The sequence below is a fragment of the Ictidomys tridecemlineatus genome, chromosome 3, assembly GCF_052094955.1.
Source record: "Ictidomys tridecemlineatus isolate mIctTri1 chromosome 3, mIctTri1.hap1, whole genome shotgun sequence".
Lineage (NCBI taxonomy): Eukaryota > Metazoa > Chordata > Mammalia > Rodentia > Sciuridae > Ictidomys > Ictidomys tridecemlineatus.
In genome coordinates this window covers 24,821,003-24,834,644 of record NC_135479.1, presented here as the reverse complement: position 1 = coordinate 24,834,644, position 13,642 = coordinate 24,821,003, and the positions used below count along the sequence as shown (strand labels likewise).

The following is a 13,642-nucleotide window of genomic DNA, read 5'->3' as shown; positions in this document are numbered from 1 at the left end:
AGAGGAAGCAAGAGGGCTGTAAACTTGGGTTGGGTGGGAGGGAACCTGAGGTCCAATTCAGTGTGTCTTTCGCCCTAAGGATCTCCTTTACCACACCCTTGAGATCTCCTGGAATCCTCCAGCAGAGACATAGGTAGGGAGGATAGAAGATTCTCTCCTCTCTCTCATGATATTGACATTGATATCTCTCTCTCTCTCTCTCTCTCTCTCTCTCTCTCTCTCTCTCTCTATATATATATATATATATATATATATATATATATATATATATATATCCCCATCCATCCAAGGCTGGGCTTGCAATCCTCATGCCTCAACCTCCCAAGTCACTGGTATTACAGGCATGAACCCATCTGGCTTCCCCTCTCTTGAATTTTCCCCCTCACCTGGCCTCTTTCATCCTGAGAGCCACAGGAACCTCAGCAATGTCCCAGTCCCATGAGGAGGGGAGGGCAGAGCAATAGGAACGAAATGTCTCCCTTTAGTCTTGGCCCATTGGGTCCTCCAAGTATTAAGGGATTTTGCTGAGTGCTACAGAGAACAGAGATTGTGCTCTGTAGACCAGGCTCTCTCCTGGTAGACCAGGCTCCTAGAACTAGGAATCACTTTAGCAGATCAGCAGAGGTTCAGGAAGGCATGGAGCTGTCTGTACACTGGGCATAGCGGGGCTCTGTATACCACAGGAGAGGCAAGGAAGAGAGAGCAGGAGGGCGAGGGTGGAGAGAGAACACTCAATGGCTCACCAGATTCCATTATAGGAAAACAGTTTCCGGAGGCGCTCCTCAGGAAGAAGTTTCAGCGGCAGGTGTGCATGCTCTGGCTTGAAGCTGCTGAATGCTACTGGAAGGGACACACTTCTGAATACAACTAGGACAATGCTGAGTACCAAGATGAAGGCTGATGCCTTGAGGAGCCACAGATACCTAGAGATGATGGAAATACAAAAAAGCAAAACACTTTAACAACTCTTCCTCCTCCTCCTCTTCCACTTCCTCTTTCTATTCTTGGCGGCTGGGGATGGAACCCAGGAACTCTGCTCTTGCTACATCCCCAGACTCATTAAAATCTCTTTTTTTTTAACTTCATAATAAATGGCATGGTTATATGATATAAATGAGAACAGTAACTTGAGGAAAAATGCAAGTTGAACCTGCTTCTTATACTGATCACCAGAATTGGTTTCTGATATAGAGTGAAAGAATCAAGTTGCAATAAAAGTATTCAGAAACATTTCAAATAAAAGTGAATAAAACTGTCTCCAAAAAATGAAGAAAAAAATAGAACAGTCGTCCACTTTATACTGTGAATATAGCCCTTGCTGCTCTGACACTCTAACTTATTTTTTAAATGGACGTGTTTCTTTCTGTTCCTCTCTAGATCCTCCCCAGTCCCATGGGCAAACAGGATTATCCTCCTTCCCCATCCTAGGCAGAATTATCGGTACATACACACATGCCACAGGACCAATGTAATTCAGACTTAGGGATGGAACCAGAAGTTCTCAGAAACGATTGTCTCCCAAATCAACAAGTGAATTACAACTCCAACAGAGAACACATGGACTGTAGCCTTTGGGTCACCTCTTTAAAAACTGCCTGCTCCCCTGGATGGGCAGAATCACAGGCCCTGGGACAGGAGTTCCCTGGGTTTCTCCTTTGCTAGCAAAGCAATAAGACTTCTTTTTCCTTTTACTCAAAACCTTGTCCTTGTTATTGCATGGGCATCAGAAAGAAGAAGCAAGCTTTTGGTAATACTCGCCTAATATGTGCAAAGCCCTACATTTGATTCCCAGCACAAAGAAAAACAAAGATACCTTCTGATTGTGTGTTTTGTCACCATATTCATTTTATGATTCATGACACTTTGACAGCACAGATACATCAAAATGGAGTTGGGTGTGGTAATGCACACCTGTAATCCCAGCTCGCTACCCCAGAGAATGAGGTTCAAGATCAACACAGCGAGATCTCCAGTCAGAAGAAGGAGGAGGAGGAAGAAGAGAAAGGAAAAGAAACACCTTTAATAGGTGTAAGGTCCTTGCTTAGCATCTGGGTGGCCATCCTAAGTAACAGCCCCCATTTTCCTGCCCAAGGGAATATTATCACTCCCTCAAACCAACCTCACCCTTAATCACCCACATTCGGACCCACCTGGCTCTAATGCCTGAGCCTCTCTCATAAAAGTCCCAGAACTCGAAGCTGGGGTGTGACTCAGCAGTAGAGGGTTCGCATAGCCCATGCAGAACGCTGGGCTGGCTCCTCAGCACCACATAAAAATAAAATAAAGGCATTGGATCCAAGTACAACTAGAGACAAAATATTTTTAAAAAAAAAATCACAGAACTCAAGCTTGTGTTGCCTGTCTCTACTATGGAGGGATGTTGCTTTTATTTTCAGCTCTGACAAATGAACTTTCTCATGTGTATCTCTGGCTGGTCTCCGTGTTTCATTACTTGCTTGCTGGTTTCCCGCTTTCTCCCTTTCCTTTCAATAGGAAAGTCTAGATGTTTAAATATGTGTCAGAACTTTTAAAGATATCTACATGGTGAAAAATAACTCTGAAGTAAGAAGAGTAATGTTGCAAAATCTTGGTCCCGGTCTCCAATGCCAATTCAATAACCAGGACACGGTTTTGAGTAAAAGGAAAAAGAAAGTTTATTGTTTTACAGGAGACTTCTGTCCCAGAAGCTGTGATTCTGCCCAACAGCAGGAACAGAGATGATTCAAAGGCTACATTCTACTTGTTCTCTGTTGGAGTTGTAATTCACTCGTGAATTTGGGAGATAATCATTTCTGAGATCTTCTGGTGCCACCCCAAAGTATGAATTCCTTAGTTCCCATGGTGGGTGTGTACTCAAGGACAGATAACTCTGCCTTAGGTTGAGGAAGAAAGGTAATCCTGTTTCCCCTGAGATTAGAGAAGGGGAGACATAAGGCAGGAGCAAGGAGAAAGGAGGAGAAAGAAACATATCCATTTAAAAAAATAAGTCATAGTGGCAAAGCAACAAGGGCTATATTCAAAGCATAAAGTGGACCACTGTTACATTCCCTCATTGTCCATTTCTACATTCCATTTCTATGGAAAAAATGGGCAACAATATCTCCAAACTGCTTCCTGCTGAAAGGAGGCGAAGTTGGGGGAACCCAAAATTGTTTTCTATCAGGTGGGGCATGGACAGTTAAGGGTATTCAGCATCAGATCCATCCAGAGGTTCACAGTGGCAAATGGCAGGTGACTGACCAGGCATATAATAGGGCAGGAATCTTGCTAAGACAACAATAGATAGGACAGTAAAAGTCAAAAAAATTGACTTTTTGGGGGGGGGCTGGGAATGTGGCTCAAGCGGTAGCGCGCTCGCCTGGCATGCATGCGGCCCGGTTCGATCCTCAGCACCACATACCAACAAAGATGTTGTGTCCGCCAACTAAAAAATAAATATTAAAAATTCTCTCTTTCTCTCTCTCCTCTCTCACTCTCTCTTAAAAAAAAAAAAGAAAGAATTGACTTTTTTTTTTTTTTTTGCAAATAATTGTCCCAAAAGCAATTAGTGTTTCAGCCAGTCTCTGAAAACCATGAAGACAATAACTCATTATCACATCAGTGAAAAACAGATCAAGTTTATCAAAGTAGGAGTTTAGGAAGATTTATAGGTCTATGAAATCAGGCTCAAATTAACTCAGGACAAACTTGTGACTCAGTCCTTTCTGAGGACTTTCATTATTAGGCACTCCCACACTAGAACCCTTCCTTTTAAAGATATCTGCATGGTGAAAAATAACTCTGAAGAAGAGTAATGTTGCCAAAATCTTGGTCCCGGTCTCCAATGCCAATTCAATAACCAGGACGCAGTTTTGAGAAAAAGGAAAAAGAAGGTTTATTGTTTTACAGGAGACTTTTGTCCCAGAGGCTGTGATTCTGCCAAACAACAGGAATAGGGGTTTTTTAAAGAGATAATTCAAAGGCTACGTTCTACTTGTTCTCTGTTGGAGTTGTAATTCACTTGTTAATTTGCGAGATAGTCATTACCACTTACTTTTGGTAGGACTGACACAAGTTTACCTCTTAAGTTACATTAAAAAAAAAAAAAAACATTGTTTTTCCTTTTAAATGTCCATGTAGGACTGTGCTCAGCCTGTACTCTCCTGTCAGGTGTTTAAGACCAGGTTGGTCAAAACTGACCTTGTTCCTATCTATCCTTAAGAGTCAGCTGAGGGCTGGGGTTGTGGACTCAGCAATAAAATGCTCACCTAGCAGGTGTGAGGCCCTGGGTTTGATCCTCCGGTCCACATAAAAATAAATAAATAAAATAAAGTTACTATATCCAACTACAACTAAAAAATAAATATTAAAAAAAAAAGAGTCAGTGAGATTCCTCAGAGATTACTCTTGGGGACGTGTGAGAAGTCTCTTGGCTCCTTTAACCAGTGATGCCATCTTCCAGGATGGGCCAGTGTCTTGTTAACCATACGTGACTTCTCTTGGAAGCATCAATGATACTTCCATCTCCAATGACCGTCTTCTTTGCAGAATGTGCACTGGTTGGCTTCCATGGTCCCTTCTTTTTTGGGGGAGAAGATATCTTTTCAATTGTTTTTCTATTTTTTCTCTAGGGTCCTCCTGATCAGCAGATTGGGGGACTCATGAGACTTGCAGGGCCCAAAGAGGGGTTCCTTCATTTTCTGGATTCTGGCTTAGGGCCAAAGTAAGGGCAAGGCCCAAAATGTTGGCTGCATTTTCCTCAGTCCTTTTACTTCCTTGACTTTGGACTCCAAGTGTTTGGTTTTAAAGACCAAGCAGATTAGTTTCACCAATCTTAAAGTGGGAGTAACAGCTTATAACTTTAATATCTATGATTTTACAGTTACCTATTGAAAGGACACTTGTAGAGTCCACACAAAGTCCAAAGACCACACTATACACAAGAATCTCATGCAAGAGGGTCAGGGAAGGTTTCAGGTGGGGGGCAGAGTCTCTGGAGTCGAAGGAATTGACTATGAGACATAGATCTCTGTCTTGGGCATCAGGGGCTGGGAGAAGAAGTAGGCAACAGTTCTAAAATGTACAAGGAAAATACTATATGGGCAATGACCAAACAGACTCCATTTTGCTGAGACTCCATGCCATATAAGAAATGCTTCTTCCATGGGAAAGCCCTGCCTCTGTACATCAGTTGCTTAGCATAGCATGTTTGGCAACACAAAATGGCAGTTCTTATACAAAGTAAAAGTGTTCTCTCTTTGTTTCCCATTTTTCTTGGACTATGTACCCTGTCAGAGATTGATAGTCTAGATGTTAGTAACCATTCTTTAACTTGTACTCAACTAGAGACATTTTGGCCCCTTTTCTGCTTATGATTTTAGATCTCATGATGTTTGTTTATGGTTTTTGAATCACAACAACAGCCACTTATAATTAATATGGTTTTGAACTATAAAAGGTATACTCAAACCCGAGAAGGGGTTGAAGGGTGTAAACCACACACTGGTGAATAAAGATTCTATCTCCTGCTTTAAGATTGACTTGGTGACATATTGCAATCTTGCCTTAACAATATAAAATGAAATTAACAAAGAAAAAATACTTGGGTAATAACTATGAACCAAGAAAAATTATTTTTATAATCTTAAACTTTACTTCATTATATATTATATGCTCTTTTTATTCTGAGATCTCAGTAATCTTTATAACAAAATTTGATCTTTTGAATACAACTCTAAATGAGCTCAAGTCTAGCCTAGTTTGGAGCCATTCTAACATGGAGTAAGGTGGGAGGCATAGTCTTACCTCAGTTATGGTGGGGCTCTTGACAGATAACACAGTACAACATTACATCTAAAACATGAATCAAACAAAAACTAAGAGAGCTTTTCACTTTCTTTTTGTGGAAAAAGTGGCAAGATGCTTCCATGTCTTACAATTCTGCAACTTAAACATTCACAACTTCAGGGCTGGGGTTTGGCTCAGTGGTAGAGTGTTTGCCAAGCATGTGTGAGGCACTGGGTTCGATCCTCAGCACCACATAATAATAAGGATGTTGTGTCCACCGAAAACTAAAAAATAAATGTTAAAAAAATTCTCTCTCTCTCTTAAAAAAAATTTTAAAAAATCTCAGCACCACATATAAATAATTAAAATAAAAGCCAATTGACAACTAAAGAATATTTTAAAAAAATTCACAACTTCTTTTTTTGGGGGAGGGAGATACCGGGAATTGAACTCAGGGGCACTCAACTACTGAGCACATCCTCAGCCCTATTTTGTATTTTATTTAGAGACAGGGTCTCACTGAGTTGCTTAGTGCCTTGCTTTTGCTGAGGCTGGCTTTGAACTCGAGATCACAACTTTTTTTTTTTTAATTTAGTTGTAGATGAACACACAGTATCTTTATTTATTTTTATGTGGTGCTGAAGATTGAACCCAGTACTTCACATATACAAGGCAAGCACTTTACCACTGAGCTACAGCCTCACCATATGGAGGTGAGCTCTGCCTCCAGGGATTCACCCCTTTGTGTGGCCCTTAGTCTTTGTTACCAACATGCACATAGTATATGCCATTTTTAAGATTAGGCAATAAAAGGCACAAAACTTCCTTTTTCAGGGGCTCTTTCCAGTAACAATGAACAATCATTTGGGAGTTGTCCTTAGCAAAGTTATTTTGACTTCTTCTTCATTTGTTTCCATTTCTAATCCTTTTGATGTCCTCTCCTAATTCTAAAGAGAAGACACACCTACATGGTTAAGAGGTTAATTGCTAAATCTCTTTCATTAGATTTATAGAACCAGAGAATCCTGGAAACCTTCAGATAACAGGAGAAAGTGTCACTGCACTTCATGGTTTGGTTCGATTTTGTTTTTGTTTTTATTTTTGTTTTTTGGTACCAAGGATTGAACTCACAGTGTTTAACCACTGAGTCACATCCCCCAACCTTTTTTTAAAAATATATTTTATTTAGAGATAATTCTCAGTGCATTGCTTAGGACCTCACTAAAATGCTGAGGCTGGCTTAGAACTCCCAGTCCTCCTGCCTCAGCCTCCAGAGCCACTGGAAGTACAGGCCTTATCCATGGGCCCAGTATTGTAATTTATTTTTAATTGGTAATTGTCTAACAACGAAAGAAGGAGTCTATATCTGTTGCACATGCTTGTAATCCCAGCGAGTCAGGAGGCTGAGGCAGGAGGATCACAAATTTGAGACTAGCCTTAGCAACTTAGGGAGACCCTGTCCCAAAGCTTTAAAATAAAGAAATAAGCTGGGAATGTAGTGGTAAAGAGGCCCTTTGTGCCATTCTCCTGCAGATTTTTGTGCCTGATTCCAATTGTTTAAAAAAGGATTAGTTGGCATCAGTTTGAGTTTGGAGCCTGGGGCATTGAGTTCCAGCTTCCTCCTCAGTCACCTGTTTAGGAATGGGACGCAGTAAATGTTGGGGGAATGTTGGAATGAAAGTTAGCCAGGAACATGAGTAAATGCAACCGCTGCCTTCCTTCCCTCATTCCCCACATCCTGTGTTCAACGTGTGCTTCTTTCTAATGTTTGTAAAATGTCACCTCACGAACGCGGTTTTTTTTTTTTTTTTTTTTTTTGCATTTTCACAAGCTAACTTCCTGGTCGTATTTAATGATTGTTCTAGAATTTTGAGAAATATAAATAAAGTATACTTTGGGGAAAAACAAAAACCCGCAAACGACTTCTTCACAGTCTATAAAACTAATTTACACTTCCAAGACTAGTTTTCTGCGTTAATTATTATGCTAATTCTTAAAGCCGTGTTAGCGCTCGGATACAGAGCAGACTCTCAATCTGTCTTGTGGATGTGCGCCTGGATCTGAAAACCAATTTTTCAAAATCCCAGGCTCTGAGCAAGATGCTTTCAAAAGCTGCAGAAGGGACAAAACCAGCTCCTGGACTGCCCAGAGCCCGCGCGCCCGGGGACTGTATCCCTCTGATGGCCGGCCACTTGGTCCTCGGCACCGGAAAGAAGCCCCAGCCAGGTCAACGCTTGTGGGTTCCAGGCTGCGAGCCGGGTAGCTAGTGCCCCCAAGGCCGAATGCCATGCTCTAATTCCTCCACAAAGCGTTCCTGGCCACGAGAGGTTACCTCCATATGGAATTTTCTCACGGAAAAATCAGTTCCCCGTTCCTGCGGGCGCCGCGTTGGGGACCCAACCTGGACAGCAACCGCTTCCAAACGCGCGGTCCCCTGTTACTGAGGCTGCCACCTACCCGCGAGACGCATTGGACTTAACACCAATTCCCCACTCTGACTGCGCGGCGCCTGCTGCGCCCACATCTGCTCCTTCCGACGCAGTGCACCCACTTTTCTCTGCTTCGGGGACACTCACTTGCTTAAAGTCATCCCGAATCACGCCGCTCTTCGATGGCCGAGATCGTGAGGCGAGGCAGCTACTCCACCGACCGCCCAGGGCTGGTACAGACTCAAGCAGGTTCTCCGGAGGCCCGGCAGGTGTGGGAAGCCGCTGGAGCTTGGGGCGGTGCACGCCCAGGTCCTGGATCTTCCTGTGCGCCCAGGTTGTTCCCTGGCTCGTGGAAACATCTTTGTGCCTGTTTGGACTGGTTCTACTGGACTTCCCGGTGCAAAGAGCCGCCACTGGCCCACGCCCGACAGAACTCCATAAGGTAATGACGATGATCGCTGACCTTGTTTCTGCTATTTACTAGACAAGTAGTGGACAGGGCCCTAAAAACTTTGTCCACTTGTCAGTTATTCATTACAACAGCCCTAACCGGTGAGTACAAATGTTAGCCCCATTTTTCACTTGAGGGAATTGAGGCTACGTGGGATAACCGGATAGTAAGTGGGATTCAAACCGAATCTGGGTGACCCTGAAGCCCGCAAGCCGAGCGCTTTCTGTCCCTCGGACCCAGGGCTAAGAAAATAAGACGCCTTCGCTCTGCTTAGTGGTCTGAGTGGAAAGTTCGGGGACTCTCTGCTGGGGACCGCGTGTTTTCCAAGTATTTCCCAAACCTCAGGATCGAGAGGAACAGGGTGAGACTGGGTAGGCAGCACGGTCCGGTCCCCACTTCCCACAAGTCACCTTCCTTCTTTTGTTGCTTCTAGGCGTCCACCCCAGGCTTCGGGAGCCCGTCGCACCCAGAGGTTAACGCCCGCGCCTATTCAGCTTCCTCACTTCTCAGGTGACAACTCTGCCTGACCCCGTATCTATCTGAGGCTTCGTTATCCTTTTCTGTGGGTTAATGGGTTTCCCTTTCCACTTTACAAAGAAACAATTCCGGCGCGCACTCCTAGTTTCCCTGCCCTGAGGCGCCTACCTGTCCTTACTGGCTAGGCTCGGTCCGTGTGCCCACCCATCTCTCAGCCTCGCCCACAGCCCAAATTCGTCCTTTGCCCTACCTCCACCCTCTTCGCCCTACACTCCACGGAAGCTGTCTGGAGTGGAAAACTGAAGTGCGTTGTAATTCTTCTAAAAGGGACCTGTGCAGCCACATAATTCCTATATGCTTGGAAGAGTGAGTGGTGAATCTTGGACGAAATTAGAATAAGCGGGGGTGGAGGGGTGAAGAATAGAGGTATTTTGCACTAGACAAAGGTGAGTGAAGGGAGGGGAGGGGACATGGGGTAGGAATGATAGTAGAACGAATCGGACATTATTACCCTAGGTGCAGATATGATTACATGCCGGTGTAACTCTACATCGTGTACAACAAGATGAATGAGAAGTTATACTCCATTTATGTATGATGTATCAAAATGCATTCTACTGTCATGTATAACTAAGTAAAACAAATAAAATGTATTAAAAATAAATGAGCATTTTCAGGACCTTTTTCATAAGCCAGCTCAGTGTTGGGGGTTCCAAAAGCCATCTCTACTGTAACTGTACTGTATTTTACTCTGACTCAGCTAAGTGGAAAACAGGATTGTTTTTCAAGTAGACACAGTGGTGGTATGCAACATTGCCATGCTCCCATGTGTATATTTAATTATACCTTGCCAGTGTCCCAAAAAGGATGTAAGATAATGAAATATAAAATACAAGGTAGTGTAGCTAAAAGATAAAAGTGGCAATCAATAAGTTAACCAAGTCTGAAATGAGTGCAATAGAAAGATTCCCAGAATGATCTAAACCTTGGTGCCAGTGAGTTCCAGAATCCCTTGGGAATTTCTCTTTAGCCAGCAGACAAGATATCCAGCTAGAAGGGAGTTGGAAGTCACAGTTGCAGATAAGTAATTTCCCGGTTCTGGACTGAAAGAGGAATGTTATTCTCTCTTTGACAAGACCAATCAGCAAAATGTTGTACTGACCATGCGTGTGCATTAAATAAAGAATGTTGGTGCAAGACCTCCTTGCTTACTAAGGCTTTCCCTAACATTATTCATTATTCAACACTCCTAATAATACTGCCAGGGAAGACCCAACCTGTGAGAGATTGTAAGATTCATTTGGATTTTTGTGGTCAGTGAAGGGACCAGTGTTGGCTCAGCACTGTCAAAATAGAAAAGCTCTTTGCCCTATCACCTCTTCTTGTGACTTCTAAGTAGGGAAGGGGCTAATTCAACCCTAAACTTCCTCAAAGTAGTGCTGTGATTGGCAATTGTTCTGTGGTTGCTGAGTCTCTTCCTGCTCCAGGGAAGAATAGAAAAGAAGAGAAGGTGAAGGTCAAGTGAGGTTGTTCTTTTCCTGCCTGAACAGGGACTCTGCATCTGTTCTCCATGACAGAGCCAGTTGCCCTCCCAGAGCCAGGTGGTGTCCACTGCTGCTGCTCTGAGGACTAAAGGGGCCTCAAAACCCTTGGAGCCCCAAACCTGCCATGTCTGTGCACATCCCGTTAGTCACTCTCTGGGATCAGCCCACAGGTAGCCTCTCTCAGTGGCTTCCTTATCCCTATAGCTGGTAGTAATGTATCACCATATGGACTTCCATTTCCGCAAGGCTGTGGGCATTTCTGGCTCTCACCTTGGCAAACTGACAAATTCTTAAGTAATTGGAAAATTGCCTGGGTAATTTCAGCTACTCCCAGGGCCCAGAACACCTGCCTCTAACATTAATCTTGCTAGGTTAAAGGGCAAACTCTGTTCTTTTCTTTTTCTTTCTTTCTTTCTTTTCTTTTTTTTTAAGAAATGGTGCTTCACTAAGTTGCCCAGACTGGTCTCAAACTCCTGGGATCCTCCTGCCTCAGCTGCCTGAGTAGCTGAAGCTACAGGCATGAGCCACCATAACTAATAAGGTCAAACACCTTGTCTTTCACAGTTGGGCTCCTGTCTTCTTGTTCCTGTGGGAGAAACTTCGAGTGGTCTGCATGGTACTCAGATCCGTTTAGCAGATCCTGGTGTTGTGACTGAGTTTTCTGACAGGTGTTCTTGGAAGACCAAATAAACTAGCTTTGCATTCCAGTCCAGTTAAGATAGCACTTTCTACCAAGAAAAGTGTTTTGGCGGAAAAGGGAAGTCAAATGATTTTTGCCATACCACCAAAGAGATTTTTGTTTGTTTTGTTTTGTTTTGTGGTACAGGAACCCAGAGCCTTGTGCATGGGAGGCAAGCACTCTACTGAGCTATATCCTCAGTCCAGAGTGGGGCGTTTCTGAGTCAATGTTCAACGCCAAGAGACTTGCACAGGTCTGACTCAGAGTGGGCACCATTTATTGATTGACTGAATGAATAACTGCCAGGAGTGATGGGGTTGTTTTCTTAACACATAGTCTTTAACCTTTCTTATTCCCCAAATCCAGTCCTTGCTGATGCTCAATAATGTATGTTGAAAGAAAAAATAAGGTGATGTTTTTCATCAAGGGTATGTTCTTCAGAGGACTGAAGGACAAAATGCCCTGACTTGTCATAATCCTTAAGAAAAGGAAGCATTGTCACTTGCTCAAGGTTAATGATTAAGCTAGGAATGTGCGGTACAAATAGCATTTGATTTTTTTAGAAGATTAATTTTTTTTAATTTTTATTTTTAGTTGTAGTTGGAAGGTATTCAGGTACTCCCAGTTACCCGAAAACAAATCATTTTCTTTTGCATCACAGCCTGGTCACAATACTCTCCAGAAAAAAAAAAAATTAAATACCTTTATTTTATTTATTTATTTTTATGTGGTGCTGAGGATTGAACCCAGCACCTCATACGGGCTAGGTGAACGCTCTACTGCTGAGCCACAACCCCAGCCCCAACATCTGATTTTATTATATATATATAGTTTTGTTCACAGTTCCTGCTCATAACTCCCTCCCAAGGCAGGTGATTGAGATTCAAATTTCTTTTTCCGATAGACACTTCTAGAAATGTTTATCTTTCCTCCCTTTTTCTGGTCTACTTTGTCTGATAGTAGATAAGACCCCCATTTCAGAAGGGATACTGTCTCATTCCCAGGAGTAAGAAATGCTATGCAGAGAGGTCGAGAAGAATCTGAACAGACAGGCTTGCTGGTTTTTCCCACCCAATCTATTAGAGTTGAATATGTAGTAAATTCTCCCTAAAAACTCAAAAGGAGAGAAATCCAGGTAGCTAAGTATGTGGAAATTCCTAGAGGGTGTTGCACCCCGAGAAGGCACGAAATATCCATGCCCTTCTCCCACACCCTGCCCTATACATCTCTTCATCTGTATCCTTTGTAATATCCTTTATAATAAACCTACAAGTGTTAAAAGCTCCCCTGAGTTGTGTGAGCCACTGGAGCAAATTAGTCAAACCCAATGAAGGTATGCTGGGAAGTACAGGTAAAAAAAAAATCTGTGGCTTGTGAAGGGTATCTAAGGGGACCTGGGGGTCTAGGTAGCTTAGTAGTAATGTTAGGCAAAGGGATAGCCTAAGAAGTCAGGATGAGGCTTTGTGACATTTTGACATGGGTTGGAACATACCCAGGTATTTGGCTCACAGACTAAGAAAATATATACCTTTGAATTCATATACAGTTGCTGAACTTACAAATCAAATGTACATCCAACCAGATCTGAGCTAAGAATTGTAAGATTATTATAAACACCAACCTTGTTAGATTTCCTCTAGGTAGTTGGAGATAAACCCTAATCAGAGAACCTGGAGTCTGGTGGGGGTCGGGTATGTGGGAGGAGGGGGTCGGAAATGCAATTGAATCTGAAGGAGCCTGCTGGGGTATACCCTCCAACACTGGAAGGTATTCAGGTACTCCCAGTTACCCGAAAGCAAATCGTTTTCTTTTGCATCACAGCCTGTTCACAGTACTCTCCAGGAAAAAAAAAAATTAAATGATCAGAAAATTAATTTCTTAACTATAATATATTTCAGCTTTATTTTTTTTGCTCCATGAAAGGGCAGGAAAGTGAATCAAGATCCCTTCTATACAGAGCTTCATGGCTATATATCAGAATCAAGGTTTGAAAAAAAATGGGCTATTAAGCTCAGAGTTTAAACTGCCTACACTAGAAAGTCTTGTGAATAAGGAGGAGCTTTTATATGCCAGAGGCAAAAAAAAAAAAAAAAAAAAAAATCCCTCTGAGTCCCAGGAAACAGCCTCTGTCTCACCTGTAGCACTACCACAGACAAGTGATACGGGGGAAATCTTCCCCACCTATTCCCCAGACTCTGCTGTCAAACCCACAGCTCCTAACTCCTGCGCAGATAGAAAACCTAATCCTTTACTCTCCCTGCCAGCAGACCCCAGCCCAGACACAAGGGTCACCTAC

At 42.9% G+C, this 13,642-nt stretch overlaps 1 protein-coding gene across 1 annotated transcript in view; it reads right to left on the bottom strand.

Moving 5' to 3' along the window:
• Positions 1 to 8,799, bottom strand: part of B4galnt2 (beta-1,4-N-acetyl-galactosaminyltransferase 2 (SID blood group)) — a 33,304-nt gene extending 24,505 nt beyond the window's left edge. The window contains exons 1-2 of the mRNA XM_078041075.1: positions 8,343 to 8,799; positions 744 to 923 (exon numbers count right to left, since the gene is read on the bottom strand). Coding sequence (XP_077897201.1) covers positions 744 to 923; positions 8,343 to 8,356 — 194 coding nt within the window. The 5' untranslated portion in view covers positions 8,357 to 8,799. The remainder of the gene's footprint in view (positions 1 to 743; positions 924 to 8,342) is intronic.
• Between the last annotated feature and the right edge of the window lie 4,843 nt (positions 8,800 to 13,642).